The 26,593-nt window shown below is 53.7% G+C and overlaps 2 protein-coding genes across 3 annotated transcripts; both read right to left on the reverse strand.

Moving 5' to 3' along the window:
* Window positions 1–227: 227 nt before the first annotated feature.
* MVD (mevalonate diphosphate decarboxylase) lies at window positions 228–12,686 on the reverse strand. Of its 2 annotated transcripts, XM_053554830.1 has the most exons (10): window positions 12,548–12,686; window positions 5,120–5,190; window positions 4,521–4,635; window positions 4,098–4,244; window positions 3,595–3,794; window positions 3,255–3,329; window positions 2,892–3,110; window positions 2,515–2,630; window positions 1,412–1,520; window positions 228–843 (listed from the first exon to the last, which is right to left on the reverse strand). In XM_053554830.1, exons 1-10 carry the CDS (start codon window positions 12,615–12,617, stop codon window positions 763–765), a joined length of 1,203 nt encoding a protein of 400 aa, XP_053410805.1. In that variant the 5' UTR covers window positions 12,618–12,686; the 3' UTR covers window positions 228–762. The 2 variants fall into 2 exon arrangements, 1 of the variants encoding a protein (XP_053410805.1); XR_008373200.1 differs by lacking the exon at window positions 228–843 and having other exon boundaries at window positions 2,515–2,637.
* A 7,334-nt stretch (window positions 12,687–20,020) lies between these two features.
* On the reverse strand, window positions 20,021–26,593 carry SNAI3 (snail family transcriptional repressor 3). The gene is made up of 4 exons (XM_053554836.1): window positions 26,460–26,593; window positions 22,466–23,074; window positions 20,737–20,936; window positions 20,021–20,599 (listed from the first exon to the last, which is right to left on the reverse strand). Exons 1-3 carry the CDS (start codon window positions 26,533–26,535, stop codon window positions 20,755–20,757), a joined length of 867 nt encoding a protein of 288 aa, XP_053410811.1. The 5' UTR covers window positions 26,536–26,593; the 3' UTR covers window positions 20,021–20,599; window positions 20,737–20,754.

Raw genomic sequence — 26,593 nt, forward strand, 5'->3', positions numbered from 1 at the left:
CACAGCTGGCCTGGATGGCTGCAGATCTCACACCACTTTCCCATGTGAAAATCTGGGAAACCTCTTCCCCCTCCCAGCCCAGCGGGGGAAGCTTGGCCTGTGATGTTGGGGGGGGGGTGTCTAGGGGTGGGAAGACCTTGTGGGGCCCTCCTGGGGAGGTCATGGACTGTTCATAGCAAAGACCCTAAAACGCTAGTTTGGGAAACAAAAGCCACAGGAGGCGGAAGTCAGCAGAGCTGGGTTTATTCCTATGGTCATCACGGTAACAGCTCCCAAGCACCCAGATCTGCCCTGGCCCCCACCCAGCCTGGCTGGGAAACAGCACTGCTCTTTTTGTAGGAAATGGTCCAGCATACCCCCACCTGACTCCAAGGTGCAGCAGAGGGACCATCCTCCGAAGCACTTGGGGAGGTTCCTGAGGGCCCCAGAGGGACGGACTCCCACCACATTCTGTTCTGGCACACGGGGAATGGCTGGAGCTCAGAGTCCGGAAGCCCTTCAGCCCAGGGCACGCTGGTGCGCCATGCCTGTCTCTCTCGTGCCTGACCAATCTCATCTCACCAAAGCACCATATCCAAGTGGGGACAAGTGACACACGAGAGGGGCCCAGAGCTGGTGTGGATGGCTGCAGATCTCACACCACTGCCCCATAGCACAATGCTGGCTGGCCCAGAGCCAGGAAACCATAACCCAACAGGGCAGCCCGGCAACCCCACCTGTCCCAGCAGGTCACTCTCTGCTGGGAGCCTGTGGAGGCGGCAGTCAGACAGCGGGCTTCGGTAGGCCGTCAGGGCCCAAGAGGTGAACGTGGGGGTCATCCAGGACTTGAGGCCCAGGCCCCACCTAGGAATGGAAGCCAGTGTCAGATCCCTGGGCAATGGCAGCTCAAGCACCTTAGGAGGCCAGGGGTCTTCAGGAAGGTGGGTTAGGGATGGAGGAATGGGGTTGCATCTTTCAGGTAAGCCCTCAGAGGCTGAGCAGCCCTGTAGGGGGCAACACCAACTCCTTGAGGGCAGGCCACCTCTGCTGGCCTAGCACTCTATGGTCAGTCCTGGTCACTGCCACAATGCCCAGACTTGGGGACATAGGGGAAGCAGCCCTGAGCACGTGACTCCAGGGCAGAAGGCAGACTCCATAGGCTGAGTGGGTGTGACCACTGGGCTGGGAGCCAGCAAGATGGGAGGTAGGGCCCGGAGGCTGGAGGCTGCACCCAACTAGGAGCTCCCAGCAGAATGAGCAGAGGTGCTCTACCTGTCCTCCACCCCAGCATCACAAGTCAACTGCCAGCTTTGAAAGCTGAGCCATAGTGTTGTCACTGCTATTCTGCCATTGATATTGTTAGAAACTGAGGGGAACTCAGGGAGTTGGATGGGCCCCCTGAAGAGGAGACACCGCAATGTCCCTGCCTCACCTGAGTGGCAATGACGTATTTGATTCCACCAGGGGTGGGCTCCATGGCCAGTGCAGCTTTGAGCTCATCTGACAGCAGGACAGGCCTCACCGGCAGCCCCTTCAGAAACCTGGGGCAAGAAGGGTATGGCCTATGACTCCACTTCATAGTGGAGATGGTGGGAGGCTGCTGCTGGGGTCGGGTTTCTTCCATGGGTGGTGAGAAAGTTATGAAAGTAGAGGGAGCTGTGACTGTATAAATACCACTGAAGTATAGTTTAAAATGGTTAAGATGGTGAACGTAATGTGTATTTTATCAAAAACCAAAACACGAGGCAGAGATGCTGAGGGCCCACACTGGGGTCACTCTGAGAAGGTTTCAGGGAACCTTCAAGAGGTTTTGTGTCCATTTCTGGCCCCTGGCCAATGCTGAGCAGAGTGGGTGTCTTGGCTTAAGAAAGTGCCTGGATTCCAGCTCAGAGACAACCTGCACAATCCCCGGGGGCAGCCCACCCACCTAAGGCAGGAGGTCAGCACACTCGGTTCCCTGCCTACTGGCAGTCTGTACTGCCCCAACTGCAGACAAGTGGGCTGTTCTCACACACCTCAAACACCCCTAGCCAGAAGGCACCTCTCATAGAGAATAAGACAGCAGTGGAGCACCCGAGGCTCAAATGCACCTCAGAGGCAGGCTCGGTCCAGCAGGCTCTGTGACAGTGAGACTCCTGCATGCCTGTCTCTCTGCCTCAGCAGATGCAACTGGTGCAGAGATGGTGACAACACTGGCCACCATGACCGGCCCTAATTTGTTTCAGGATGAAGGAAACCAGGGCTTGGTTTTAACCCTTTTCTACAACATGTCTGGTATTTAATACACTCCTCAGAATGCAAGACATGTTTTTTTGACAATAAAACGAGTAGCTCGCTGATGGAGTAAAGGCCCAGGGGCTCCTGAACTGCTAGGGCTAAATGAGGCCCTGGGTGTTACCCACAGACGAGTGTGTGACTTCTCTGTGACTGTGGAGGTGGGAAAGGGGGATGGCCCCAGGGGATGTGCCTCCTTCCTGTTTGTTCCAGGCGGTTCCTGGCAGGATGTTTCTCAAAAAGGAGGATAAAGATACTCACTTGTCTCCATTTGACTCGGGGGGGAAGCTGTGCTTCACAGCAGCCACAAACTCAGCCACAGTGTCCTCCAAGGTAAAGATCACAGCATTGGGGCCCGCGTCGAATGTGTACGCCACCTGGAACCTGGGTGGTCACCTGACTGTCCACATAGGGCCTGGCCTCATCCCCCAAAACCTCTGATCTCCCAGGGGACTTGGAGTTTTCCCAGAACTAAGCCAGGGCCCTCAGGGCCATACCAAAGCAGAACAGCGTCCCCTCTGCTTACAACTGCAGGAAGAGACAGGCAGGGCTTTGCACACACAGGGTGATGCACTCAGGTAAAGTGCCACTGCAGCACAAGGCTGTGTGACACCCGCAGGGCTGGGGGCCTGCGTCACCTTTGTGAGCCCGTAGTAGTCGTTGAAGCGGTGCACCAGCTGGATGATGCACCTGGAGGTGTCGTTGAGGTAGGAGATGGGCGGGAAGGTGTCCAGGCAGGTGGCGTGGAACTGGTTGCTGTCCTTCATGGTCAGCTGAGCAAAGCCCTCCAAGTCCCGCTCCTGGATGCAGTGTGTCATTTCTGCCAGGCTCGCTGGCACCACTGCCTCAGCCCGGAACTGCAAGGACAGACCACGTCCAGGGAGGAGACAGCAGTTGTGATAGTGGAGGGTGCCGAGCAAGCGCAGGCTCCTCACCCAGCCCTGCATGTCAGGAGAACAGCTGGGACTGGATAGAGCATGGGAAGGTCCCTGCTGCCTTACCCGGAGCAGGGGGCTGGTCCGCACACTGGTCTGCATGCCTGCGGTGCTGCTGGTCAGCTTCTTCTCTGCACTCACCTGAGTGAGGGACAGACTGCCTGGGCCACCCGTACAGCGCGTCCCCAGCTGACAGCCCCCTCCACCCTAAATACTTGGCCCTCCCTCTGCTGGCATAGGCAGTTGGGGGTGGAGGTCAAATGGCCACAGAGGCGATACAGGCCTAGGAATGGACATTTCTGGCTCACAGGGCACTCTGGCCAAGACTGGACACCTTTGTACCTGTCTTTAGCATGGCCCTGAGAGCCGGATAAAAGCACCCCCCATTCCTCCCTGCCCCACTCACCACAAGGATGAGGACTCGGAGTTCAGGCCAGTGCGTCTCGGGGGCCACCTGCCGGGCGATGCTGTCCTTCCCATCGGCCCGCTTCCCCATGTCCCACAGCACGAAGCCCCCGTGCAGGCTCCGGCAGGCACTGCCTGAGCCCTGACGAGCCACTTCTGAGAGGTCACTGTCCACCCCATAGACCTGGGCCAGGGTGTAGGCTGCAGGCACAAGGGATGGATGAGACGGCCTAGGCTGTGCCTGGTGCCCACAAGCTGCATGGGCCTGAGGAGCTGAGGCCTGGGATAGATATCACACAGGGTGCAGCCAAGCTGGGAGGCAGAGGGCACAGGGTACCCACTGGTGGGCTTACCTATGGTGGGCTTTGGAGAGGAATATTTAACATTTACATGTATTTCTGGGAGGATGCTAGGCAGCCCACACGGTAGGTGCTTGGTCAGCTGCGCCCGATACTGGCGCCCCAGCTCTGCCACCCCAGCAGCGGCTCTCCCTGTGGTACCTACCTAGGCAGGCGTAGCCTGCTGCAGAGGAAGCCAGGCCCGCGGCTGTGGGGAAGTTGTTCACTGATGCCACATGTACCTTGTACCCGAGGCTAGGGAGCACCAAGTCCCCGTCTTGTGCACGCCTCCTCTCCTGCGCCAGGCGGCGGACTGGGGAAGACAGGACAGCGTGTGACCCAGTTGCCAGGCAACCCTGCCGATCCACTCCTGGGTCATGAGCCCCTCCTGGGGGTCACAGCTTAGGCGAGGCCTCTGGCCCTCACATTCCCCTCGCAGAGTCCCACCCTGGGAAAGCCCCAGACTCCAACCCCACCAGACTTGGGAGGGGTCCCACCCCTCTGGCACTAGGAAGTCTGTGAGCCAGGCTACTGACACTCAAGACCTGCCAGGATAAAGAGAGACAGTGCCTCACAGACCCCAACTCACTCTCCCTCAAGCAGGCCTGCAGTCGCGGCTGCCCCACCTCCTCTTCTCTGCCGTTCAGCCAGACCCGGTCCTCGGTGAAGTCCTTGCTGATGGCAGCTGTTGTGGTGGTTCTTAGCTGGGAGGGACAACAGGGCCCAGAGGCAGTGCTGGGCCTGCTGCCAGCCAGGTACCCTTTCTACCCACAACCCTGCAGCTGCCCACTTAGGGAGGACAGGGAGGCAGTGGGGAAGCTTGTGGAAGTGTGGACCATACCCTGTGTCACAGAGACCAGGTCTGGTGAGGACCTCAGGGACAGGGTATGTCCTAAATGAAGAGACAGGGATTTTCAAAGGAGCCCACGGGGATTGTGAATGTGTGTGTGCATGTGTGTGTTGGATCCCCCGGCTGTGCGTGTACGTGTGTGCTAGGCCCTGGGTTGTGCCTGTAGGCATACATTCTGGGCCTCTATGCTGAGCACTGCTAAACAGGAGAAGGAACAGATGCCTGCATGCTGAGGAGTCCTGCTGAGCTGTCTGGTCTCAGCCTGTAGGTACAAAGGTCCCGAGTGTTAACAAAGCTTCACACATGCTCGCTGGGCATTGAGGACAGTCCACACTCACCTGATCCTGGTGCAGAGTGACGCTGAGAGAAGAATTGATGGGCAAGATTAGCTCTTCATCACGCTTCCCCCCTGGAACAGACAGCCGGACAAGGCCAGTGGATGTCCTGCCCCCTCCTGTGCTCCCGATCACATCCCCCTACCTGCTTCCAGCCTGCCCGCTCACTGAACGCTAAGCCCTCCTGCTGATGCTGCACCCTCCCCTTCAGGACGCCCTCTTGGATTGCGCCCCACCTCAGCACTCAGGCTCCCAGCCTGCCCTGCCTCCCTATTTTCATTCTCTCTTAAGAGACAGTCTCACTTTGTCACCCTCAGTAGAGTATTGTGGCATCACAGCTCACAGCAACCTCCAGCTCTTGGGCTTAGGCAATTCTCTTGCCTCAGCCTCCCGAGTAGCTGGGTCTACAGGCGCCCACCACTATGCCTGGCTATTTTTTGTTGCAGTTTGGCTAGGGCCAGGTTTGAACCCGCCACCCTTAGCATATGGGGCCAGGGCCCTACTCACTGAGCCACAGGCACTGCCATTCTCTCTTCTTTCATTCCCACCACAAATCATCTTTGAGCACCTGCTGGGGGCTGAGCAGTCTGCTCCTATGGCTCTGCCTGTCTTCCCAAACTAAAAGAGCCCAGCTCCTAAAAACTGCTAAATGTCCCTGCTGACACTCTCTGAAGATATCAGAACCACGCCCCCTTCTACCCAGTGCATCACAGCAAACATAGAAAGCCCCAGGGGAAAGTTGCCCTAGGAAGCACCACAAGGTGCTTTCTGTACATTCTTATTTCAAAAGGCCTTTGTCAGGCACACAGATTGTCTGCGGCCAGGTCTCAGGACAGTGGACAGCTACCGGCCTGAGCAGTGCCAACAACTGCAGTACTAAGCATGCCCTATGGCAAAGGCGACCATCTTGTTGGCTGGGGGCAACGTCTGCTGCCAGGAAGATGGAGTAGATGTAGGCTCCCTGAACCCTCCACAGGACAACTCCAGAGCTTCTGGAGTCACACAGAAGCTCTCGTGGACACTGCAGGGGAGCCCCAGGTTCTTGTCTTGCCTTCTGTGCCCCAGATGCTGCTGGGGAACTGGGGCTGGGACTGCCAAGCGGCGCATGGCCCAACAAGAGCTGTACTTACTAGGTAGCCCAGAGAGGCAGCCTGGAGGACAGGCGACTTGTCTAGTCACTGCTCTTCTCCTGCCAAACACCATCCCATCTGGGAAGGATGCTCACAGCCGAGACCCTCCTCCCCGACCAAGCTAGAATGGGGGCCATAACCCTCCCCTGCCACAAAGGGACAAGACCTTTCCTACAGTCAGAACAGAGGGTGTGGGAGTCAGGACTACATCCCACCTGTAGTGCCAGCAAGCTGCTCCCCCCTGCCCTGGCTTGTCAGAGGAGGCCAGAGCTCATGCAGGGCTCACTGCAGTGCCAGTGCTGCAAAAAAAACAGCCCATCCTAGCACTCTGGGAGAACAAGGTAAGTGGATTGCTTGATCTCAGGGGTTCAAGACCAGCATGATCAAGAGTGAGACCCCCATCTCTACTAAAAATAGAAAAACAAGCCATAACAGGTAGTAACAGACATCTGTAGTCCCAGCTACTCAGAAGGCTGAGGCAAGAGACTCACTTGAGCCCAGGAATTTGAGGTTGTGGTAAGCTACGACAGCATGGCACTCTCCCCAGGGCAACAGAGTGAGACTCTATCTTTAAAAAAAATAAAAAGCCAGCCTAGACAAAAGCTTATGTATGAGATCGGACAATCAAGTTCTCCTAGAAAAAGTGCTACATACCTCATTGCTGAGTATCGCTGTGGTCACCTTCGAGATACTCCCTTTGGGAAGTTATGCACTGACACGAGCATCTAGTCCACCCCAAAGCAATTTTGGGATTCTTTTTTCTGGAATGGCCATCAGAGCTGTCATTGTATGAGGCCTGACAATTAAGGTCTTGAATTCATTATAGAAAAACTGCTTTGGCTTGGTGCCCATAGCACAGTGGTTACGGTGACAGCCACATACACTGAGGGTGGTGGGTTGGAACCAGGCTGGGGCCAGCTAAACAACTGCAACAAAAAAATAGCCCAGCATTGTGGTGGGTGCCTATAGTCCTAACTACTTGAGAGGCTGAGGCAAAAGAATCGCTTAAAGCCCAAGAGTTTGAGGTTGCTGTGAGCTGTGATGCTACAGCACTCTACCAAGGGCGACATAGTGAGACTCTGTCTTAAAAAAAAAAAAAAAAAAATGCTTTGAAGGGTGGACTCAGCACTGGCATTGGTGCATAGCTTCCCAGGGGGAATACCTCAAAGGAGATTCAGCAGTGAGGTCTGCAGCACTTTTTCTAGGATGAACTTGTGAACTTAATTGTCTCATAAGACCTAGAGTCTCAGTGCAAAAGTATTGTTGTTTTCAATCAAAATTCACTTGTGATAGCAAGAACAAAAAAGACCCCCAACTGAACGAGAAAGACAACCCACAGCGGCCACCTGAACAATGTCGGAGACACTGAGATTATCTGGCAAATAGTGGAAGCGGCTTTGACAAAAATGCTTTAGTGAAAACACCCAAACACGCCCAAAGGAGACAGAGGATGTAAAGAACCAAGTGGAAACTGCAGAAGTGAAAACGCAGCAACTGAAGTAAAGGCCCTGGGTGTGAGCTCAACAACAGGATGGGGAGAGTAGGAATAATAGTGAGCTGCATAACACCGGGCCAACCCGTGTAACCCACTGTAGTGACAGGCTAAAGAAGAAAAACCCCATCGTCACACCAACAGAAAAGCATCTGACATCACTCAACAACCATCCATGATAAACTCTCAGAAAAATAGAAATAAAGGAGAACTTCGTCAACTTGATAAAACCATCTACAAACCCCTGACACTTATAGCACACTGCTTTAAGCTATGATGATGCCATGGCACTCTACCCAAGACAAATAAATAAATCAATCTATACAACTCAAAAAAATAAAGGAGAAAATCTTTAGGATGTAGGGCTAAGCAGAGGTCTTAGACTTGACATCAGAAGAAAAAAGTGACACTCTGAGAATTTTATGACCTCATAAAATTACGAACACTGGAGGCCTGGCACAGGGATTCATGCCCATAATCCCAGCCCTCTGGGAGGTTGAGGCAGGAAGATGGCTTGAAGCAGGAGTTCGAGACCAGCCTGGGCAACATAATGAGATCCTATCTCTAACAAAACATAGAAAAATAATTAGCTGGGGGTGATACTCAGAGGCTGAGGCAGGAGGACGGCTTTAGCCCAGTTGTTCTAGACTGCAGTGAGCTGTGATTGCACCACTACCTGGGTGACAAAGTGAGACCTTGTCTCAAAACAAAAGCAAAAAATCCTGACTCTGTTAAGAGAAGAAAAACATAAGCTACAGCTTGGGAGAAAATATTTGCAAACCACAAGTCCAGAAGAGAGCTAGTCTCAGGACATATGCAGCGAAGGCCCAGAGCAGGATAGGTGGGCAGAGCAAACAGTTCAGTCAGAACATGGACAGAGGGCATGAGGAAACATTCCACGGAAGAGGAGTAACCCAGATGCAAATGAGATGTGAAAAGATGTTCAACATTACTGGCCACTGGAGAAATGCAAATTAAAACTACAATAAGCTGGGGCGGCGCCTGTGGTTCAGTGAGTAGGGCGCCGGCCCCATATGCTGAGGGTGGCGGGTTCAAACCCAGCCCCAGCCAAACTGCAACAAAAAAATAGCCGGGCGTTGTGGCAGGCACCTGTAGTCCCAGCTGCTCGGGAGGCTGAGGCAAGAGAATCGCGTAAGCCCAAAAGTTAGAGGTTGCTGTGTGCCGTGTAACGCCATGGCACTCTACCCAAGGGCGGTACAGTGAGACTCTGTCTCTACAAAAAAAAAAACTACAATAAGCTGTCACCAGATCTGTCAGAATGGCTAAATAAAAAAACATGGCTCAGCACCTATAGCTTAGCAGTTGGGGCGCCAGCCATATACATCAGAGCTGGTGGGTTCAAATCCAGCTCAGGCCTGCCAAACAACAATAACTACAACCATAAAATAGCCAGGTGTTGTGGCAAGCGCCTCTAGTCCCAGCTACTTGGGAGGCTGAGGCAAGAGAATCACTTAAACCCAAGAGTTTGAGGTTGCTGTGAGCTGTGATGCCACAGCACTCTACCCAGGGGGACAGCTTGAGACTGTCTCAAAAAAATAAAATAACTCTTCCTAGCAAAGTATCTCAAGAATGGAAGAAAAAGTATCCAATGTACTCAGCCCTACTATGAAACCAATTTATAGCTTTCATATGAAAGCTATAACCCAATTATAGCCCAAGAATATGGAGAAAAGGGAGAGGGAAAGGAGGGGAGGGGAGGGGGTAGAATGGTTGGAGGGAGGGTAATCAGGGGGACCACACACCTAATGGTGCATCTTACAAGGGTACATGTGCAATTTACTAAATGTAGAATATAAATGTCTTAACACAATAACTAAGAAAAAGCCATGAAGGCTATGTTAACCAGTTTGATGAAAATATTTCAAATTATATATAAAACTAGCACATTGTACCCCATGATTGCATTAATGTACACAACTATGATTTAATAAAATAAATAAATAATAACATAAAACAAAAAAAACAGTAACACCACCAGATGATAGCAGGACATGGGAAATCTGGAGCACACCTTGGTGGCAGGAACATAAAATGGTCCAATGGTGTCTTTAGAAAATAAACAGCAGGTTGGGTGGCGCCTGTGGCTCAAGGGGTAGAGTGCCGGTCCCATATGCCAGAGGTGGCGGGTTCAAACCCAGCCCCCGCCAAAAACCAAAAAAAAAAAAAAAGAAAATAAACAGCAGGGCAGCGCCTGTGGCTCAAGCAGTAGGGCGCCTGCCCCACATACCAGAGGTGGTGGGTTCAAACCCAGTCCCGGCCAAAAACTGCAAAAAAATACAAAAATAATAAAAAAAAAATAAACAGCAACTGCCATGTAACCCAGCAAATGAACTCCTGGGCACTCTTCCCCAAAGAATGAACATTTAGGCTCACACAAAACTTCACAACAGTTTTGTGTGTGTGTGTTTTTTTGTAGAGACAGAGTCTCACTTTATCGCCCTCAGTAGAGTGCCGTGGCGTCACACAGCACCAGCAACCTCCAACTCCTGGGTTTAAGCGATTCTCTCGAGCAGCTGGGACCTCAGGTGCCCTCCACAACACCTGGCTATTTTTTTGTTGCAGTTTGGCCGGGGCCGGGTTTGAACCCGCCACCCTCAGTATATGGGGCGGGCACCCTACTCACTGAGCCACAGGCGCTGCCCTTTGTATATAAAAAAAACAGTCATACTATGTCACCCTCGGTAGAATCCTGTGACCTCACAGCAACCTCCAACTGCTGGACTTAAGCAATTCTCTTGCCTCAGCCTCCGAAGTAGCTGGGACTACAGGTGCCCGCCACAATGCCCAGCTATTTTCTTGTTGCGGCTGTCATTGTTGTTTAGCTGGCCAGGGCTGGGTTCGAACCCGCCAGCTTCGGTGCATGTGGCTGGTGCTGTAACCACTGTACTATAGGCACCAAGGCCGCAACAGCTTTATTTGTAATAGATCAAAACTGGAAAAAAGCAGATGCCCTTCAAGGGGTGAATGGCCGGATGAGCACAGCTCACCTGTGCAGCCATGACAGGTGTTAGCAGCCACTGTTCAGCTTTATTGCCATTCCATGCAGGACGCTGCTGGGCTTGCCCTGACAAGGCCAAATGAGCCCACCTGCGGTCACCTAGAGACTGTTCATCTACCTCCAAGGCCCGCTGTCATAGGTAAGCTGGAAACTGGACTCCATGGCACCGGTCAAGGACCCAGGGCACTCTGTGCACCTAGTGAAGTGTTGACTAACTATAAATTTAGTCTAGAGTAAGACTGTTTTTCTTTTTGGTTTTTTATTTTTTATTTTTTTTTTTTGTAGAGACAGAGTCTCACTTTATGGCCCTCGGTAGAGCGCCGTGGCCTCACACAGCTCACAGCAATCTCCAACTCCTGGGCTTAAGCAATTCTCTTGCCTCAGCCTCCCGAGTAGCTGGGACTACAGGCGCCTGCCACAACGCCCGGCTATTGTTTGGTTGCAGTTTGGCCGGGCAGGGTTTGAACCCGCCACCCTCGGTATATGGGGCCAGCGCCTTACCGACTGAGCCATAGGCGCCGCCCTGGGGTTTTTTTTTTTTGTTTTTTTTTTGCAGATTTTGGCTGGGGCTGGGTTTGAACCCACCACCTCCGGTATATGGGGCCAGCGCCGCCCTAGAGTAAGACTGCTTTAAAGACATAACCCAGCGATTTTCAACCGAAGTGCCATGAAAATTTTTAACTATCATTAATCAAATAATTTTCAAAAGAACTTCAAAACACAGTAAGTATATTTGTTTTCATTTTTTTTTTTGAGACAGAGTCTCATTGTCACCCTCGGTAAAGTGCTGTGTCATCACAGCTCCCAGAAACCTCCAACTCTTGGGCTTAAGCCATTCTCTAGCCTCAGCCTCCCAAATATCTGGGACTATAGTTGTCCACCACAATGCCTAGCTAGTTTTTGAGATGCAGTCTCCTTGCTCAGACTGGTCTCAAACCTGTGAGCTCAGGCAATCCACCTGTCCTGGCCTCCCAGGTGCTAGGATTACAGGCGTGAGCCACAGAGCCCCGCCTTTTACTCGTTTTTTTTTTTAAATCAATATAATTTAAGCATGCTGCAAAAAGTATCACTATAGGGTCAAGTGTGCCGTAAGATAAAAAAAAGTTGAAAACCACCGATACAACCACTTTAAGATAGAAATATAGTGTGTAACCTGTAACCTGTGAGGAGGAATCTGTTTAGCGTGTACTATGATGAGTAATAACGCTGCCGATGTTTACTTTTCTGTGAGAATAAAAGTAACAAAAGGAAAGGAGGGCAGGGCAGCTCTTGGGTGAGATATCCCCCTGCTCTCCAGAACCGCTGGCTTTTCTGTAAACAAAAGAGAAACTGCTGCTCTCTCCCAGCTTCTTCCCCGACTGGCCTGGGTGGTCAGGCCGCCCGCAGACCAACCACCTGTCAGATTTCGGAAATTACGCCCAGTAAGCCGAATCCCAAACCTCGCTTTCTGTAATTCCGTTCACTGGACGTTCTGGACGTGATGGAGCTGCAGACACGAGCGCGGAGGGGGTGACAGGGACCCCGCGGGAGGGTCTCGGCCCAACGCCACCGCCCGGGGCGATGCTGCGGGAGCCCACAGGCCGCGCGGAGAACCGGCGGTCTAAAAGGAGGCCCAGCGGCGCCCCTCTTGCCTCGGTTTCCCCGTCTCTAGGCACAGGCTGGCCGCACGGCCAGCGCGGCGGGCCCCGGTCGGGAGATACGGTCCCCGGACAGGAGACACGTTCCCCGGACGGGAGACACAACCCCGACCCCGGCGAGACGACCCCGGGCGCTGTGCCCACGGCACTCACAGTACTTGATGACCGCGATGTTGACAGGCGCGGTGCAGGTGACGACCACCATGGACTCCTCAGAGGCCATGGCAGAGCCGCAGCATCCCCAGCTCCACAAACCCGAGCAGTCTCTGGCCAGACCTCAGCGGGCTGCTCCACCTCACGCGTTGCCACGCGATTGGCCCACGCGACCACGTGCTCGCGCGCCGACCAATGAATGGTGGGCCGGGTCCACGCTTCACCTCTCAGCCAATGGGCGGGATCGGACGATGGGCTGCAGCCTCGGAGCCCGCCCCCGCCAGCCGGAGAGCGCGTACCAGTCCTGCGCGGGGCGGGGCCCGCACGGGCGCCGCGTGGGCGGAGCGGGGTCAGCTAGGGCGCCGGTGTGCGCAGGTGCGCGGCGGCTAGCTCGTTGGCGCTGGACTCCCCGAGTTGGGTGCGGTGGGCGAGCTTGAGCCCGGGGGTACTTTCCGGGGCTGAGGAGGCGCGAGCCACCGCCGAGATGTTCCAGCACTTGGGGTGCTTGGAACCGAAAGTCAGACGGCCCCCAGCGCGGCCGGGCTCCCTTCCCGCCTCCCGGGGTTCCCCTCTCGTGTCCTGGGCCCCTGGCGTCCTCTCTCGGCCCCCAGAGCCCCCCTCCCTTCTCTGGGTACCTCCCACGCCAGGGTTCTGGAGACCCCGGCCCGCCGCGAGCCGGGAAATACCCCCAGTGCTGGGGCCGACTTGGAGCGTCCGGGATGGGCATTTTCCAAGTCCCTCGCTTTAAGCTCCGCATAAGTGAGGATTTTGTCTTTTTTTTTTTTTTTTTTTTGTAGAGACAGGGTCTCACTCTATGGCCCTCGGGAGAGTGCCGTGGCATCACACAGCTCACAGCAACCTCCAGCGCCTGGGCCCAAGTGATTCGCTTGGCTCAGCCTCCCGAGTGGCTGGGACCTCAGGTGCCCGCCACAACGCCCAGCTATTTTTTGGTTGCAGTTCAGCCGGGGCCGGGTTTGAACCCGCCACCCTCGGTACTTGGGGCCGGCGCCCTACCCACTGAGCCACAGGCGCCGCCCTAGGATTTTGTCATTTTTTTACGGTTGAAACGAGTTGACACGTTTATATGTACGTTGATTGTGATTGTGGTCAAATACATGAGTAGATTTAATCTCACAGTTCAGTGGCATTAAGTGACTGTGCAACCATTGCCACTGTCGTATTTCCAGAACTTTTCCTCATCCCAAATAGGTACTGTCCGCCTTGAACAGTAACTTCCTTCTCTCCTTTTCAAAATTTCATTTATTTATGAATAATTTCATTTATAAATAAATTTGTTTTATTATTTTCGAGACAGTGTCTGACTTTGTTGCCCTTGGTAGAGGGCTGTGCTATCACAGCTCACAGCAACATCAAACTCTTGGGTTCATGTGATCTTCCTGCCTTAGCCTCTGGAGTAGCTGGAACTACAGACACCAGACACAAGACCCACAGACCGTGTCTTGCTCTGGCTCAGGCTGGTCTCGAACTTTTGAGCTCAAACAATCCACCCTCCTTGGCCTCCCAGAGTGCTAGGATTACAGGTGTGAGCCTCTGTGCTTGGACTTCAAGCAATCCTCTTGCCTCAGCCCCCCAAGTAGCTGGCTATAGTCCCACCACAACACCTGGCTAGTTTTTCTATTTTTAGCAGAGACAGGATTTCACTCTTGCTCAGGCTGGTCTTGAACTCCTGAGCTCAAGGGATCCTCCTGCCACAGCCTCCCAGAGTGCTAAGATGACAGGTGTGAGCCACTGCGCCAGCCAAGATTTTTAATTGTTAGATGACATCTATTAATCATTACCAAGCAAAAATAAGGGACTGCCTTCCATCTCCCAACCACATACCTTCTTCGCCCACACTCCCTGCATGGCTAAATCAGTTTTCCTTGTTTTTTGTTATTAAGATTCTATAATTCACATTCACAGCTGAGCCAGGTAGCAGCACAGGCTGGTGACATGCAAGTAGGCAGAGGTGTCCTTACTCTGTGGTGGGCCTTAGATGAGCAGCTTCCCTAAAAGGGGACTAGATGCAGACCCCCATACTGACGGTGTTAGCCATGGCTCCACTGAGATAAGTCAGAAGTAGACTCATCACAGGCTTCTCTATTAAATAACTATGTGAAATATTTCTCCTCCAATTTTCATTTTTTGTGAAGTAGGTTGTGGGTCATGGTGGGGTGACAAACCAGAGGACCGGAATTTCAGCATACATGCCCACACATTCTGATTTGTTCCACCCTCAGGTGTTTCAAAGGGGATGGTGGTAGGTACAGGGAAAATGAGTAAAGTTTGAAATTCAAGGCTAAGGCTAAGCGGTGGCACAACTTAGGAGCACGCAGGCTCTCCTGCCCACAATTCTTTTTTTTATATATATATAATTTTATTTTATTTTATTTGTTTTTTTATTTTTTGAGACACAGACCCAAGCTTTTGCCCTGGGTAGAGTGCTGTGGCATCACAACTCACAGCAACCTCCAACTCCTGGGCTCAAGCGATTCTCCTGTCTCTGCCTCCCAAGTAGCTGGGAAGACAAGCGCCTGCCACAACGCCCGGCTATTTTTTGGTTGCAGCCATCGTTGTTTGGCGGGCCGGGCTGGATTTGAACCCAGGAGCCAGCTCAGGTGTATGTGGTTGGCACCTTAGCCGCTTGAGCCACATGTGCTGAGCCCCTGCCCACAATTCTGACTCAGATTTCCTTTGTGTAACTGTGGTGACTGCATGAGTCTGTGTTTGGTAGGTGTAGGTGGGGTGATGCTACCTGGAAGGTACTGCAGGTGTTAGGCAAACATCTGTAAGTCGCTAGCGCAGGCCTGGTGGTGAAGTGCTGAGCAAGTGCACCGTTGTTGGCCCCAGAGGCTGAGGGGCACCTCCCAGGCTGGAGGTCCCTGAGTCAGACTTTGAGTCACGAGGAATGTGAGGGCACCTTTCTGTCCCACCAGCTGACGTTCATCATGTGTCTGCCACGCACTGGTGATCTGCTCACTATGGGTGTGAGGGCTGCTGCCCAGGAGGGAGGGAAACCTGGCCTCCTGGGGCTGGTGCTTGGATGGCCCTGGTGGCTTTGTGCCTGAGCTGCTCACCATGGAAGGTGTTTCCCTTGTTATGGGCATCGTGTCCCTGCTCCCCTGTGCCAGTGTCCCAGATAAGTGTCTGGGGCTTGCATCCCACTGCTTCGATGAACTCAGGGACTGCCCAGAGCTCTTGGGATGAATAATGTTATTAAACTTGCCAGAGAACGAGCAGATTATTTTCCAATGATGTAGGGGGAAGCGATCTACATTTACCCTTATTAATATAAATAAATATCAATAAACCCATGGGCAGTGCCTGTGGCTCAAAGGAGTAGGGCGCTGGCCCCATATATGGGAGGTGGTGGGTTCAAACCTGACCTCAGCCAAAAACTGTAAAAAGAATTAAAAAATAAACATTTTAGTGTTTGGCTTAATAGACATCAACGGTGAAGAAGTTGGCTCAGTACCTGTGGCTCAAGCAGCTAAGGCGCCAGCCACATACACCTGAGCTGGTGGGTTCGAATCCAACCAGGGAGGACCAAACAACAATGATAGCTGCAACCCAAAAATAGCCAGGTGTTGTGGCGGGTGCCCGTTGTCCCAGCTACATGGGAGGCAGAGGCAGGAGAATCGCTTGAGCCCAGGAATTGGAGGCTGCTGTGAGCTGTGATGCCATGGCACTCTACCCAGGGTAACAGTTTGAGGCTTTGTTTGGGGGAGGGGGAGAACAAACGAGGATGTCCTGTGTGCTTCTGCAACAGGTTTTTGGCAGACATCTGGTTGGAAAGGTAACTGGCTGTCTTCTGATAGTAACTCGACCAAAACTCCGTGTTGCTTCAAGGTGAGCTGCCAAGTGGAACCTGAAACCCAACTGTCACTACATGTAGCGTGTTCTGTGAGAAAGGAGGAAGCCACACCACGGTGCCAGAGTCCTTGGGAGGACTGGCCATGCCTCGTCCAGGCTGTCACAGAGCCCATATCCCATGAACAGGGGCAGCAGGGTTGGTCCCTACCAACTGTCCTCCATTTCAGCCTCTTTCTGGCCAATTCAAAACAGCTGAATCCGGCTGGTCTGAAGGTGTTATCTCACTCAATTGCTCACATCAGGTGTCTACTCTCCCCCTTCCCACTGCTGCACTTGACTAGTAAAAAAAAAAAATCCCCCCCCCCAAAACCACTGAATACCAAAAGGGCACTACACGGGTAAGCAGCACCCACTCTCCCTGCCTCATCGTCCCCTCTGAAGATGCCTGCCCTTTCAAGGAGGACAGGCTGGGATTTGGGGCTATTCCAAGCTGCCTGCAGCCTTTCCTCAGGAACCTGGAGCTGGCGTGCTCCCGACAGGCTAGGAAGCTCTGATCCCCATCTCTCCTGCCATCCGCAGGATATGGCCAAACTCAAGGAGGGCCCCAGACAGGTGCCCAAGCAGTTGGGGCAGCTGAGAGGACAGAGATTCCAAGAGAAGTTAAAGGTGGAGGGTTTTCCTAAAGTTGGCAATTGTATGTTATTTTAGGATTCTAAGGATCTTTTTTGTGTTTACTTGACATTGTCCTCAATTCTGATATAGAGGTTAGTAGGATTCCCCTTCTCTAGACAAGAGAAACCAAGGCTTTGTAGTTGATGCTCCCAGATAGGATAGAAAGACCAGATGGGAAGGCCTTCCTTCTGGGCCTGGTGAGGACACCTCTCATTTGCCAAGAGTCCCACAAACTTCCCCAGACCCAGTGTGGGAGAGGGAAGGTGCTGTCCCCGGTCCCAGCCCCTCCCTGAGCGCTGAACCTTGGCAGCTGAGTGCTCTCTGCGGAATGTTCCGCCATCCACAGGGCAATGCAGCCTGGAAACTTTTGTTCCATTGAACTTTGCCAGTGAGCTATACTTAGCCACACAGGCAGACGCCAGGAGTGGTCCTCCAAGTATAGATAGTAACAAGTGGGCTATTTTCAAACATCTAGAGAACCCCCAGAATGTTCTGAGCCAAAGTGATATTTATAGACTCTTTGGGCTTCTGGAAGCAAAGGCAATAACCTTAGCACCTTTGGCTTTCAAGTGAGAGGTTTCTTTCAACAGAGCACCCAGAGAGGTCTGCTGACCCTCACACACCTGTCTCCAGGAGGCTGTGCTTTTACCTGTGAGTCAGAGAGCAGCAGAGGCCCATGGGCCCTTCTGATTCCTTCCTCCATGGGAGAAGTCAGAGGACTTTTCCTGCTGTGAAGACGCCATCCCCCCACCCCCCTTACAGAGCTTGTGCTCTTATTTCCCTCTTGTATAGAGACTTCACTGATTTCTTAGTCTTCTGCTGCCAACCAGACAGAACTGGGCTGCAGCCAAAACACCTGCTGCCACTCACTCAGCCTGGGGCCTTTGGGCCACCCTGCCCCAACCTGGGAGACAGACTCCAACAACACAGCGGGGACAGTGTGCGTATGCTGGAAGGCCTTCTTTGGGGAGGAAAATGAAATGTGATGAGTAAAGATTTGGGTAGGAGAAAGAAGGTCATGGAGCAGTCCCCAGAGAAAGAGCCAGTCAAGCCACCTCGCCTGGAGAAGACTGACAGATTCTCATCCTACAGATGTTAGGAGAGGACTCTGGAAATCCAAATGTTAAGTGAGCATCTCATGTCAGGAAAATCAGGGCAAAAAGGCAGAGCAGGGTGTTGGGGGTGGACCAGCAGGCTGGGCAGAGGGCCTCCCCACAGCCAGACTTCAGCCTTGCCGACACGAAGTGAGCGTCCCCCGCCCTTCACACTCCAGTCCCTGGCAGGTGCCCCTCTCCTCTGCAACTCTGCCAACCCACCCTGCACTACCCAGATATAAATATGAGACCATTTTCCATGGACTGGGGCAGAAGGGAAAACATTCAGCTCTATTTTAAGCTTGTGAATTCCCTCCCTTCATGCCCAACAGGTGCAACAGCCTTATTTAGACATTGGGGCCCCAAAATAGAACACAATTTACAATATAGTTTCCTTTAGGCATCTGGATGCTATCAAAAAAAAAAAGAAGCCCTCCTAATGAGACACCCAGACTTAAAATAAAAATGTTGGCCGGACCTCCTGCCTTTCACCAGGCATAAGAGACCACTTAACCCTAGGCTGCCTGACCCTACTTGGCCAAAGATGCCCAGGTACTGGCCTGTCCCCACCTCTGCCCTGACAGGGGAACCAAGCTGTGCCTTCTGCCTCAGGTGACTTCAAAGTCTCTAGTAAGTTAGAATCCCATCAGTTAGAATCAGCTGTACCCCACAGTCCTGTGTAACCAAAGTAGAGGCAGAGGATACGAGAGACTCCTCTCCTTAGCTCCTAGCACGAGGGCCTGGAGATGTGACTCTCACAAATCCACGTGTCCTCACTGTTTGGGCTGAATGGTGCCCCTCAAAAATCTGTATATTCATGTCCTAACTCCAGGACCCCAGGGCTTCACCTGGATACAGAAGCTTGGCAGATATGGTGGGTGAAGACGAGGCCATACCAAAGCAGGGTGGCCTCTGTCCAGCATGGCTGGTGTCCTCACAAGAAAAGGACACAAGGAGAAGGCCACAGAAAGGTAGGTGCAGAGGTGGGGGTGGCGCTTGCTCATGCTAGGGAGACCCAGGGATTGCCAGACCTCCTGGAGCTGCCATAGGTCTGGAGCTGATTCTCTGGCTCAGTGTCAGGAGGAACTACCCTACCTAGACCTTGATCTGGGGCTGCCGGATGCCAGGACTGTGGGAGGGTAACTCCACATTTTTTAAACTGCCCAGGCTGTGGCCCTTTGTTACTGCAGCTCCAGCAAATGCATGCCTTACCGATATGGTCCCCAACCCGTGTCACACTTCCCTCAAGGGATGGCAGATCCCGTGGCAGTTGTCCAGGCCCAGGGACATGACAATGGCTTTCTCAGAGGGTATTTTCACTCTGCCAGCTCACGTGTGGTTTCCTGGGTGGTCTGTTTCTAAAGGTCACCTTGGTCAAGAGGAGACCAACGTCACATCTCCTCTGGGACTCCCTGAGGTCCCTCATGTGGGCATTGTCAAGCTAGATGTCCAAGGTCCTTCAGCACCAGACCAGTGTTAGCCAGGCTGAACCTGCAGGTGGGCCCCTTAGGCTGGGACTATCATATGAGTTCCCTGAATATTCTCTTCCACAGACAGGATTTGGCAGGCTCTGGGCAGCTCAGGAGAGAGAGGAGAGACCTGGCCACTTGCTGGGCAGCTCCATTTCACGACTCAGGTGAAGGTGCCTAACTCATGCCATTGCCAGGACCAGAAGTGTAGGCTCTGTCAGCAGGCCAGTCCTCCTGAGGGGCAGGTGCCCCCCCGCCCCGCAAACACTTCTCTCCCCCTGCCGACCTGTCCCCACCCTGAGAGGGTTTCTCACAGCACCAGGCCTGGCCTGTATTTTCTACCTACTCTGTGTTTAGGGGGTGGAAAATGATCCTAGAATCAACTTCCCCTGTTGACCCAGGGGACTGAGCAGGGCTTGGAACTTCAAAGGGAATGACAAGCAGGAGAGTGGAAACTTTATCACCTCAGGATTTCCCAGGAAGCCAGCAGAGCACTGAGGCCCCAGCCCCAGGCTGTAAGCAGGATGACTCCAGAGCTTTAGATCCAGGGGACCTGGCCCCTTCCCCATGCCCAAGTCCCCCAAACGCTGGCTCTTGGGCCCTGTTTCTTCTTAGAGAGTGTTCAGTCAGGGGGTATACACGTGACGTGGGACAGCTTGACCCAGGCCCACAGCGTGGGCAGGTGGGGGCTGGCCGAGAGGTAGTTGTGCCTTCTGAGGGCACAGTGCACAGATGTGCTCACCACACAGCAAAACATTCACCTCAAGGTACAAAGGGACCAGGTGGCCCCAGGAGTCGGCTCGGGCAGGAAACATCCAATGTGAGTGACCATCTCCCACAGTCTTCAGCTCTTGGGAGGAGAGCAGCAGAAACCAGACCCAGTTGACATGGAACTCTGGTCTTCATTTCAGGGACAGTCCTCCCGGGAGGAACCTCCTCTGGAATGGGGCTCAGCAGGCAGGCGGTCCTGGTGGCCCCAGCAGCCCCCAGGGGCTTCTTTGGTTCTGAAGGACACAGGAGGGTGAGATGCACCAAGGTGAGGCTGGGCCCTCTGGACACCTGGCTCCTCTGGCCAGACCAGGCCACACGGGGCTGCCGAGGGGGACGTCAGCCCCTGGCTTCTGGGGGAGGACCCTCCTACCTGTCAACCACTCGCCTCTCAGGGGCCAGGGCAGCAGCCGGACTCCTCGTGCCGTGCCAACAGAGACATGCGGGAAAAGGTCCTGGCACAGCCCGGGCATGGGTACCTCTTGGTGTCTGAGTGTGTCTGCAGATGTGCCCGCAGGTTGGAGCGGTCAGCGAAGGCCCTGCTGCAGTGGGGGCAGGTGTAGGGCTTCTCCCCTGCAGGAGGCACATGGAAGGACCAGCTGAGTGACCAGTGGGGGCTAGACAGGCCTGAGTAAGATCCCACCTTGTACATCAATGAGTAGCACCTTCCTACCCCCAAAATGCCCACTCACACCCCAGGTGCCCAAAGTCAAGGTGTCTTGGGGACAGGGCTGTGGCACTGGAAACCTTCCTAAGACAAAGGCAGCTATGGTTGCTAGAGCCAGCACCATCCCTGCTCGAGCCCCTGGGGCCCTGGGCTGCTGGAATCTGGATAGGGAAGCACAGGGGCCTGTGGCAGCTGCTCCAGCCACTGACAGGCACATGTGAGGCCCAGCAGCTCCAGCAGAGTCAGACCGAGGGCAGTTAGGAGCTACTTCTTCAGGGTGACAAGGACCTGGGCCCCAGGACCCCAACATGTGTAAAGGGACAGGTGACTGGGAGTCCTGTGTCCAGCCCTGCAGCCCTATACAGCCCTGATAGACACTGGCCTGAGTACCTAAGGGGCCAGGACCATCTGCATCCCTGTTATCTGGACAATAGCCATGCTTCTGGCCAGGCTACAAGGACCAAGCCCTGGTAGGCTCAGGCCCAGGACCCTCCGGAGTAGGAAAGGGAGGTTGGTAGGGTGTCCTAAGAAAAAGCATTGAAGAAAAGGAAAACCAGGCAGGATTTCCTAGGGCCTGGAAACCCCACCCCAACCTCGTGTGACTCAGAAGATCCAGGTCTAAGCCGTGACTTAGGGTTCAGAGCCCTTGAGATGGACACCCAGTCTCCCTCCCATCTGCCTCCACTCTGCACACCGTGGTGGACGAGGCAACCTGGGCAGGTGGCGGGGGCATCGCCCTCACTCCCTCTTCCTTGATTCTCCACCTTCCTTGTCCCTCCCCCTCTGCAGGTGCCCAGATTCCCTCAGTCTCCCAGCCCCTCTCAATGGGGGCGTTGGTTCTCATTTCCTTAAATCTGAGCCTCTGGCCTTCAGTCAGGCCATGGGAGCCCCCTTCCCCCCACCCCACTGCTGCTCTGGGGCCCTGAAGGCTGAAGAATGTAGACAGACCTCACTGAAGGCCTGCACAGCTTGTGGGTTGAATTGTGTCCCCTGACAAGAGACAAGTCCGCATCCTAACCCTAGTACCTGTGACTGTGGCCTTATTTGGAGAAAGGGTCTTTGCAAATATAATTAAGTTAAATGAGGCCATTAGGGTAGGTTCTAATTCAATACGGCTTATATTGGTATCCTTACAACTAGAAGGGAGGGACATCAGAGGGGGTGGGGAGGTGGCCACGGGAGGGTGTCAGTGGAGAAAGGCGAGATTGAAGCTACAAGCTAAGGTCTACAAACTAAGGCAAGAAGGACCCTCCCCAAGGGCCTCCAAGTGTGCGAGGCCGGTTGGCACCTCGATTTGGGGATTCCAGCCTCCCAGACTGTGGGGCTTAGTGTGGCAGGTGGGAGGCAGGAGCTGCACCTAGGGGTCTGTCCCTTGCTCCTGCAGTCACTTCCCAGCCCATGGCCACCCAACCCCTAGACCTCATGCCCTGCCCACCTGTGTGGGTCCGGAGGTGGCCCTGCAGCAGCCAGGGTCTGGAGAAGGCCTTGCCGCAGACGGCGCAGACGCAGGGCAGCGTGTGTGTGCGGATGTGCATCTTGAGCGCCCCGAGGCTGGCATACTCCTTGTCACAGTGTCTGCAGGAGAAGATGCGCCCCGCCTGCGCCTGGCAGTGCAGCTGGCGGTGCCTGGCCAACCCTGCCGGCGTGTGGTAAGGCTTGTGGCAGTCAGAGCACTCAAAGCCCCCAGGGGCTCGGGGTGTCCGCTCAGCCCCGAGCAGTTTTTCGGGAGCCCCATCCCTGTCTGGGCCCAGGAGCGGGGGCCACAGCGCCAGCAGCGGGGGCAGGTTGAAGTGGTTCAGGCTGTCTTTGAGAGATATGCTGGGGGCCCGGCCAGCGCGAGGGTCCACCTGGCTGATTTCCAGGGAGTCTGGCCCTGGGGCCCCCAGAGCTCCCTCATGCAATGGCAGGAAGGGCAGGGAGATACATGCAACGGTGGTGGTGCAGTCCCAGGGCTGGGGAAGGTCGCGGGATATGGGGGGGGCCTCCTCGTCAAGGGAGAGGGGCACCACCTGACCCCCACAGGCAGAACAGGCTCCACTGATCCCTGGAAGGGTGGAAGGGTGAGGGGAGAAAAAATGTAAAGGTGACGATGGAGCCCGTCACTCCCAGGTGTACCCCAGCCAGGCAGTAGTGTGGCAGGAGGTGTTCAGACCCATCTCACCAGGGAGACAGAGGTGCTGGCAGGAAAGCAAGGGTCACAGCTAGAACCAGACCCCATGGTCCAGACAGCAAATCTCAGTTCCTCTCCAAAAACAAAGAAAGAGCAATTATCTCATGGGAACCCTCATGTCCAGTAACATCAAACAAGCCCCAGTGGGCAGAGAAGCCTGCTGTCCACACCTTGGCTTTGGGCCTCCTGATGAGCAGCTCAAGCCAGCACCCTCCAGGCCCCCACGCCCACCCCACCCCCTGGAACTAATTAGTTTCCAGTCACCTGATAATCATCCCTGGCGTCATGGCTAATGACATGGCTAATGACGTGGCTTCCTCACAAGCCTCTAGACCAGGCATCCTCAAACTTTTTAAACAGGGGGCCAATTCACTGTCCCTCAGACCATTGGAGGGCCAGACTATAGTTTTAAAAAAACAAAACTATGGGGCGGCGCCTGTGGCTCAGCGAGTAGGGCACCGGCCCCACATGCCGAGGGTGGCGGGTTCAAGCCCAGCCCCGGTCAAACTGCAACAACAACAACAAAAAAAAAAAAAAATAGCCGGGCGTTGTGGCGGGCGCCTGTAGTCCCAGCTACTAGGGAGGCTGAGGCAAGAGAATCGCGGAAGCCCAGGAGTTAGAGGTTGCTGTGAGCCGTGTGACGCCACGGCACTCTACCCGAGGGCAGTACAGTGAGACTCTGTCTCTACAAAAAAAAAAAACAAAAAAAAACTATGAACAAATTCCTATGCACACTGCACATATCTTATTTTGAAGTTAAAAAACAAAACGGGAACAAATACAATCACACTGCTTCATGTGGCCCACGGGCAGCAGCTTGAGGACGCCTGCTCTAGACCCCCAGGCAGCACTCAGCTGCTCTGTTAACAAAGTAGGCCCACCTGGGGGCCTGGGGTTCTCTGGCCTTGCTGTCTCAGGTGCCATCAGACTGATCCCTGGACTTGGGTGTCCTCAGGGCTGTGAGCATGCCACATGTTCACTCCAGATAATGGAAATAGTCCTCAGATAAACAGATTAGTTTGCAGGTAGAAGTTAAATTCCGGATTTCTCCAAAGCTCCAATCTCCAAACAGTCCTCCATCTCTTTCTTACTCCACATGTGTTAAGTCTCTGGACCTGTTTCTACCTCCATGCCAAGGCTTTGAGCAGAGAAACACAAACCATAGAATGGAGAAAGTCTTTACAAATTAGATATCTGATTAGGAACTAGTATCCAGAACATATAAAGAAGTCTGCAACTCAGCAATAAAACAAACAAACAATTGTTTGTAAATACATAGGAGCATTGCTGAACAGGGCCTATGATGTGTGTAAAGGTTTGTTAACTGTAAAGTAATATAAAATTATATTGGATCTTCAAAAAATATATAATTAAAAAGATAGCAAAGATATGTGAACAGATATTTCTACAGAGAAGATAAACAAATAGTTAATAACCACGTGAAGAGCTCAGAGCCATCAGCCATCAAGGAAACACAAATCACAGCACAATGAGATAGCACTTCAGACCCACTAGGATGCTGGAATTTAAAGAAAAGCAACCAGATACAGCAAGTGCTATGCCAGGTAGAACATTAGGAAACAGGGAAAGCTCCCTCCTGCCACACTCTCCTGGCCTCACCTTCTCCCACCTGGTTTTCCTAATTATAAAATCAGCACATCAGCTTTCTGTCCACCTCTAGGGGTGGGGGCAGGTGGCAGTGACAGGCTAAGAGACAAAGTCCAAGAAAGTTCTGGAGAGACAACCCGGGGACATCCAGGGAACCCAGCCTCCCACAGCTTTCCTGGAGACTGTCTACAAGAGAGTCACCTTTTTAACTGTCTCTAAGACTTGCCACTTCCCTGGCCCCAGGCTTTGCCAGGGAAAGCAGAGAGGAGAGCCATGCCAGGGTGCCACTGACCATGGGCTCTGGCAGTGCTGAGTGCTTCAGGGTCTGCTGGTTGCTTTATTCATTGTGCAGTCCCAAACCCTGGGTGAAGAGACTTTTAAGTACCTTTCTGTCTTTCAGGGTTCCCTGCGGAGCCATAGGAGGCACTTATTTAAAAGAAGGGAAAGGGGGCCCAAACCCCAGCACTTCAGGTCTATCCTGGGGTAACATCTTGGCAGAAAGAGGGTCCCCAGGGTTGTCTGGGTCTCAGAAAGCTGAGGCTACTGTGAGGCAGGTGCTATAGGGTGGAAGGCTGCCCTCTTACAGAACCTACTGGACACAGCTGCCCAGGTTTGCTAAGCAATTTTTTTTTTTTTTTTTGCATTTTTTGGCCAGGGCCAAGTTTGAACCCACCACCTCCGGTATATGGGGCTCGCGTCTTACTCCTTTGAGCCACAGGCGCCGCCCTAAGCAATATTTTTTTAACTTAAAGCTATGACCCATGTAAATTCGATTTCTCATCATATCTGTATCAACATATATATAACAAAAAAGTCCTTTACCATGAGCACTGCACTCTGATAATTTTGTTGTATTTTATTCTACAAAACTGCTGCTAGTGACTAAATTGTTTTGGAAAGCATATTTGAAAACCAGGATCCTAGACAGCAGCCCTTGCTGGCAGCCTGGGCCATGGGTGTGGAGTCAGTGGGCTCCCACCCTACTCCAGGCACTGAGCAGGCATAAAGATCTCTGCCATGTCCTTCTCTCCCTCCCTGGGGTGACCAAACCACCTCCCAGTGGGTCTTCATCCCAAGAAGCTGCCGAGCTAGGTGGGGACTGCCCTGACTGCTTGTGGGGCTGTCCTCTGAGGGGCACCACAGGCAGCAGAAATGAGCAGGCAGCCCTGGTCACTGGATGTCCATCTTCCCACTGGGCCCGCATGTGGAGGATAGCAGCCCGTTAGCCCAGCCTGCCCTGGCAAGCTTGCCAGGATGGGCAAGAGGGTTTCTGGGGTGAGGGGAGGGGCAAAGGCGTTGCTGAAGGATCCAGAGAGGGCCAGAGAGTGCCCAGGGTCAGCCTTCTCACCTCCCCTGTGCTCACTGCCAGCAGGCCCACATGGCCACCCCCCTCAAGCCTCCTGCTCCAGGAACTGGGGCTGTAGTGGAGAGGATGGGCTGCGGTCATTAGGACCTAAAAAACTTCTGTAAGTGGGGAGAAAATCCGTCCTCTGTCGGAAGCGCTACCTCCCACTCCAGCCCCAGGGTCTGGGCCCCAGCTGTACTGGGGAGCTGGCTACTGCTTCCACCTGGGACAGGTGTCCTCCCGCTCCCAGGGGCCTCCTCCTCCCTCCCGCCTTGCACAGGGGCTGGGGAGCCAGGCAGCCCCTACCTTTCTGCGTCTCTAGTTGCCTGTAGTTGGGGACTCTGTGGCTGGAGTGCGTTTTCACCAGGAAGGAACGCGGCATGGTCCCCTGCGGAGCGGCGAGTCCTGGCGGGGGAAACACAGTGAGACTGCTGGGTCCG

The sequence above is a fragment of the Nycticebus coucang genome, chromosome 2 (genome assembly GCF_027406575.1).
Source record: "Nycticebus coucang isolate mNycCou1 chromosome 2, mNycCou1.pri, whole genome shotgun sequence".
NCBI classification, from domain to species: domain Eukaryota; kingdom Metazoa; phylum Chordata; class Mammalia; order Primates; family Lorisidae; genus Nycticebus; species Nycticebus coucang.

Bases quoted from the DNA above. Each gene is read 5' to 3' on its own strand.
- MVD (XM_053554830.1), bottom strand. From the start codon at position 12,617: ATGGCCTCTGAGGAGTCCATGGTGGTCGTCACCTGCACCGCGCCTGTC. The intron at 3,795-4,097 runs GTAGGTACCACA...TTGTGCCTGCAG, and splicing joins AGCAGGCTACGCCTGCCTAG to CCTACACCCTGGCCCAGGTC. The intron at 3,330-3,594 runs GTGAGTGGGGCA...TCCCTCACTCAG, and splicing joins TCCGAGTCCTCATCCTTGTG to GTGAGTGCAGAGAAGAAGCT.
- SNAI3 (XM_053554836.1), bottom strand. From the start codon at position 26,535: ATGCCGCGTTCCTTCCTGGTGAAAACGCACTCCAGCCACAGAGTCCCC. The intron at 23,075-26,459 runs GTAGGGGCTGCC...CCACCCTTCCAG, and splicing joins GCAACTAGAGACGCAGAAAG to GGATCAGTGGAGCCTGTTCT. The intron at 20,937-22,465 runs GTGGGCAGGGCA...TGCCTCCTGCAG, and splicing joins CCACCTCCGGACCCACACAG to GGGAGAAGCCCTACACCTGC.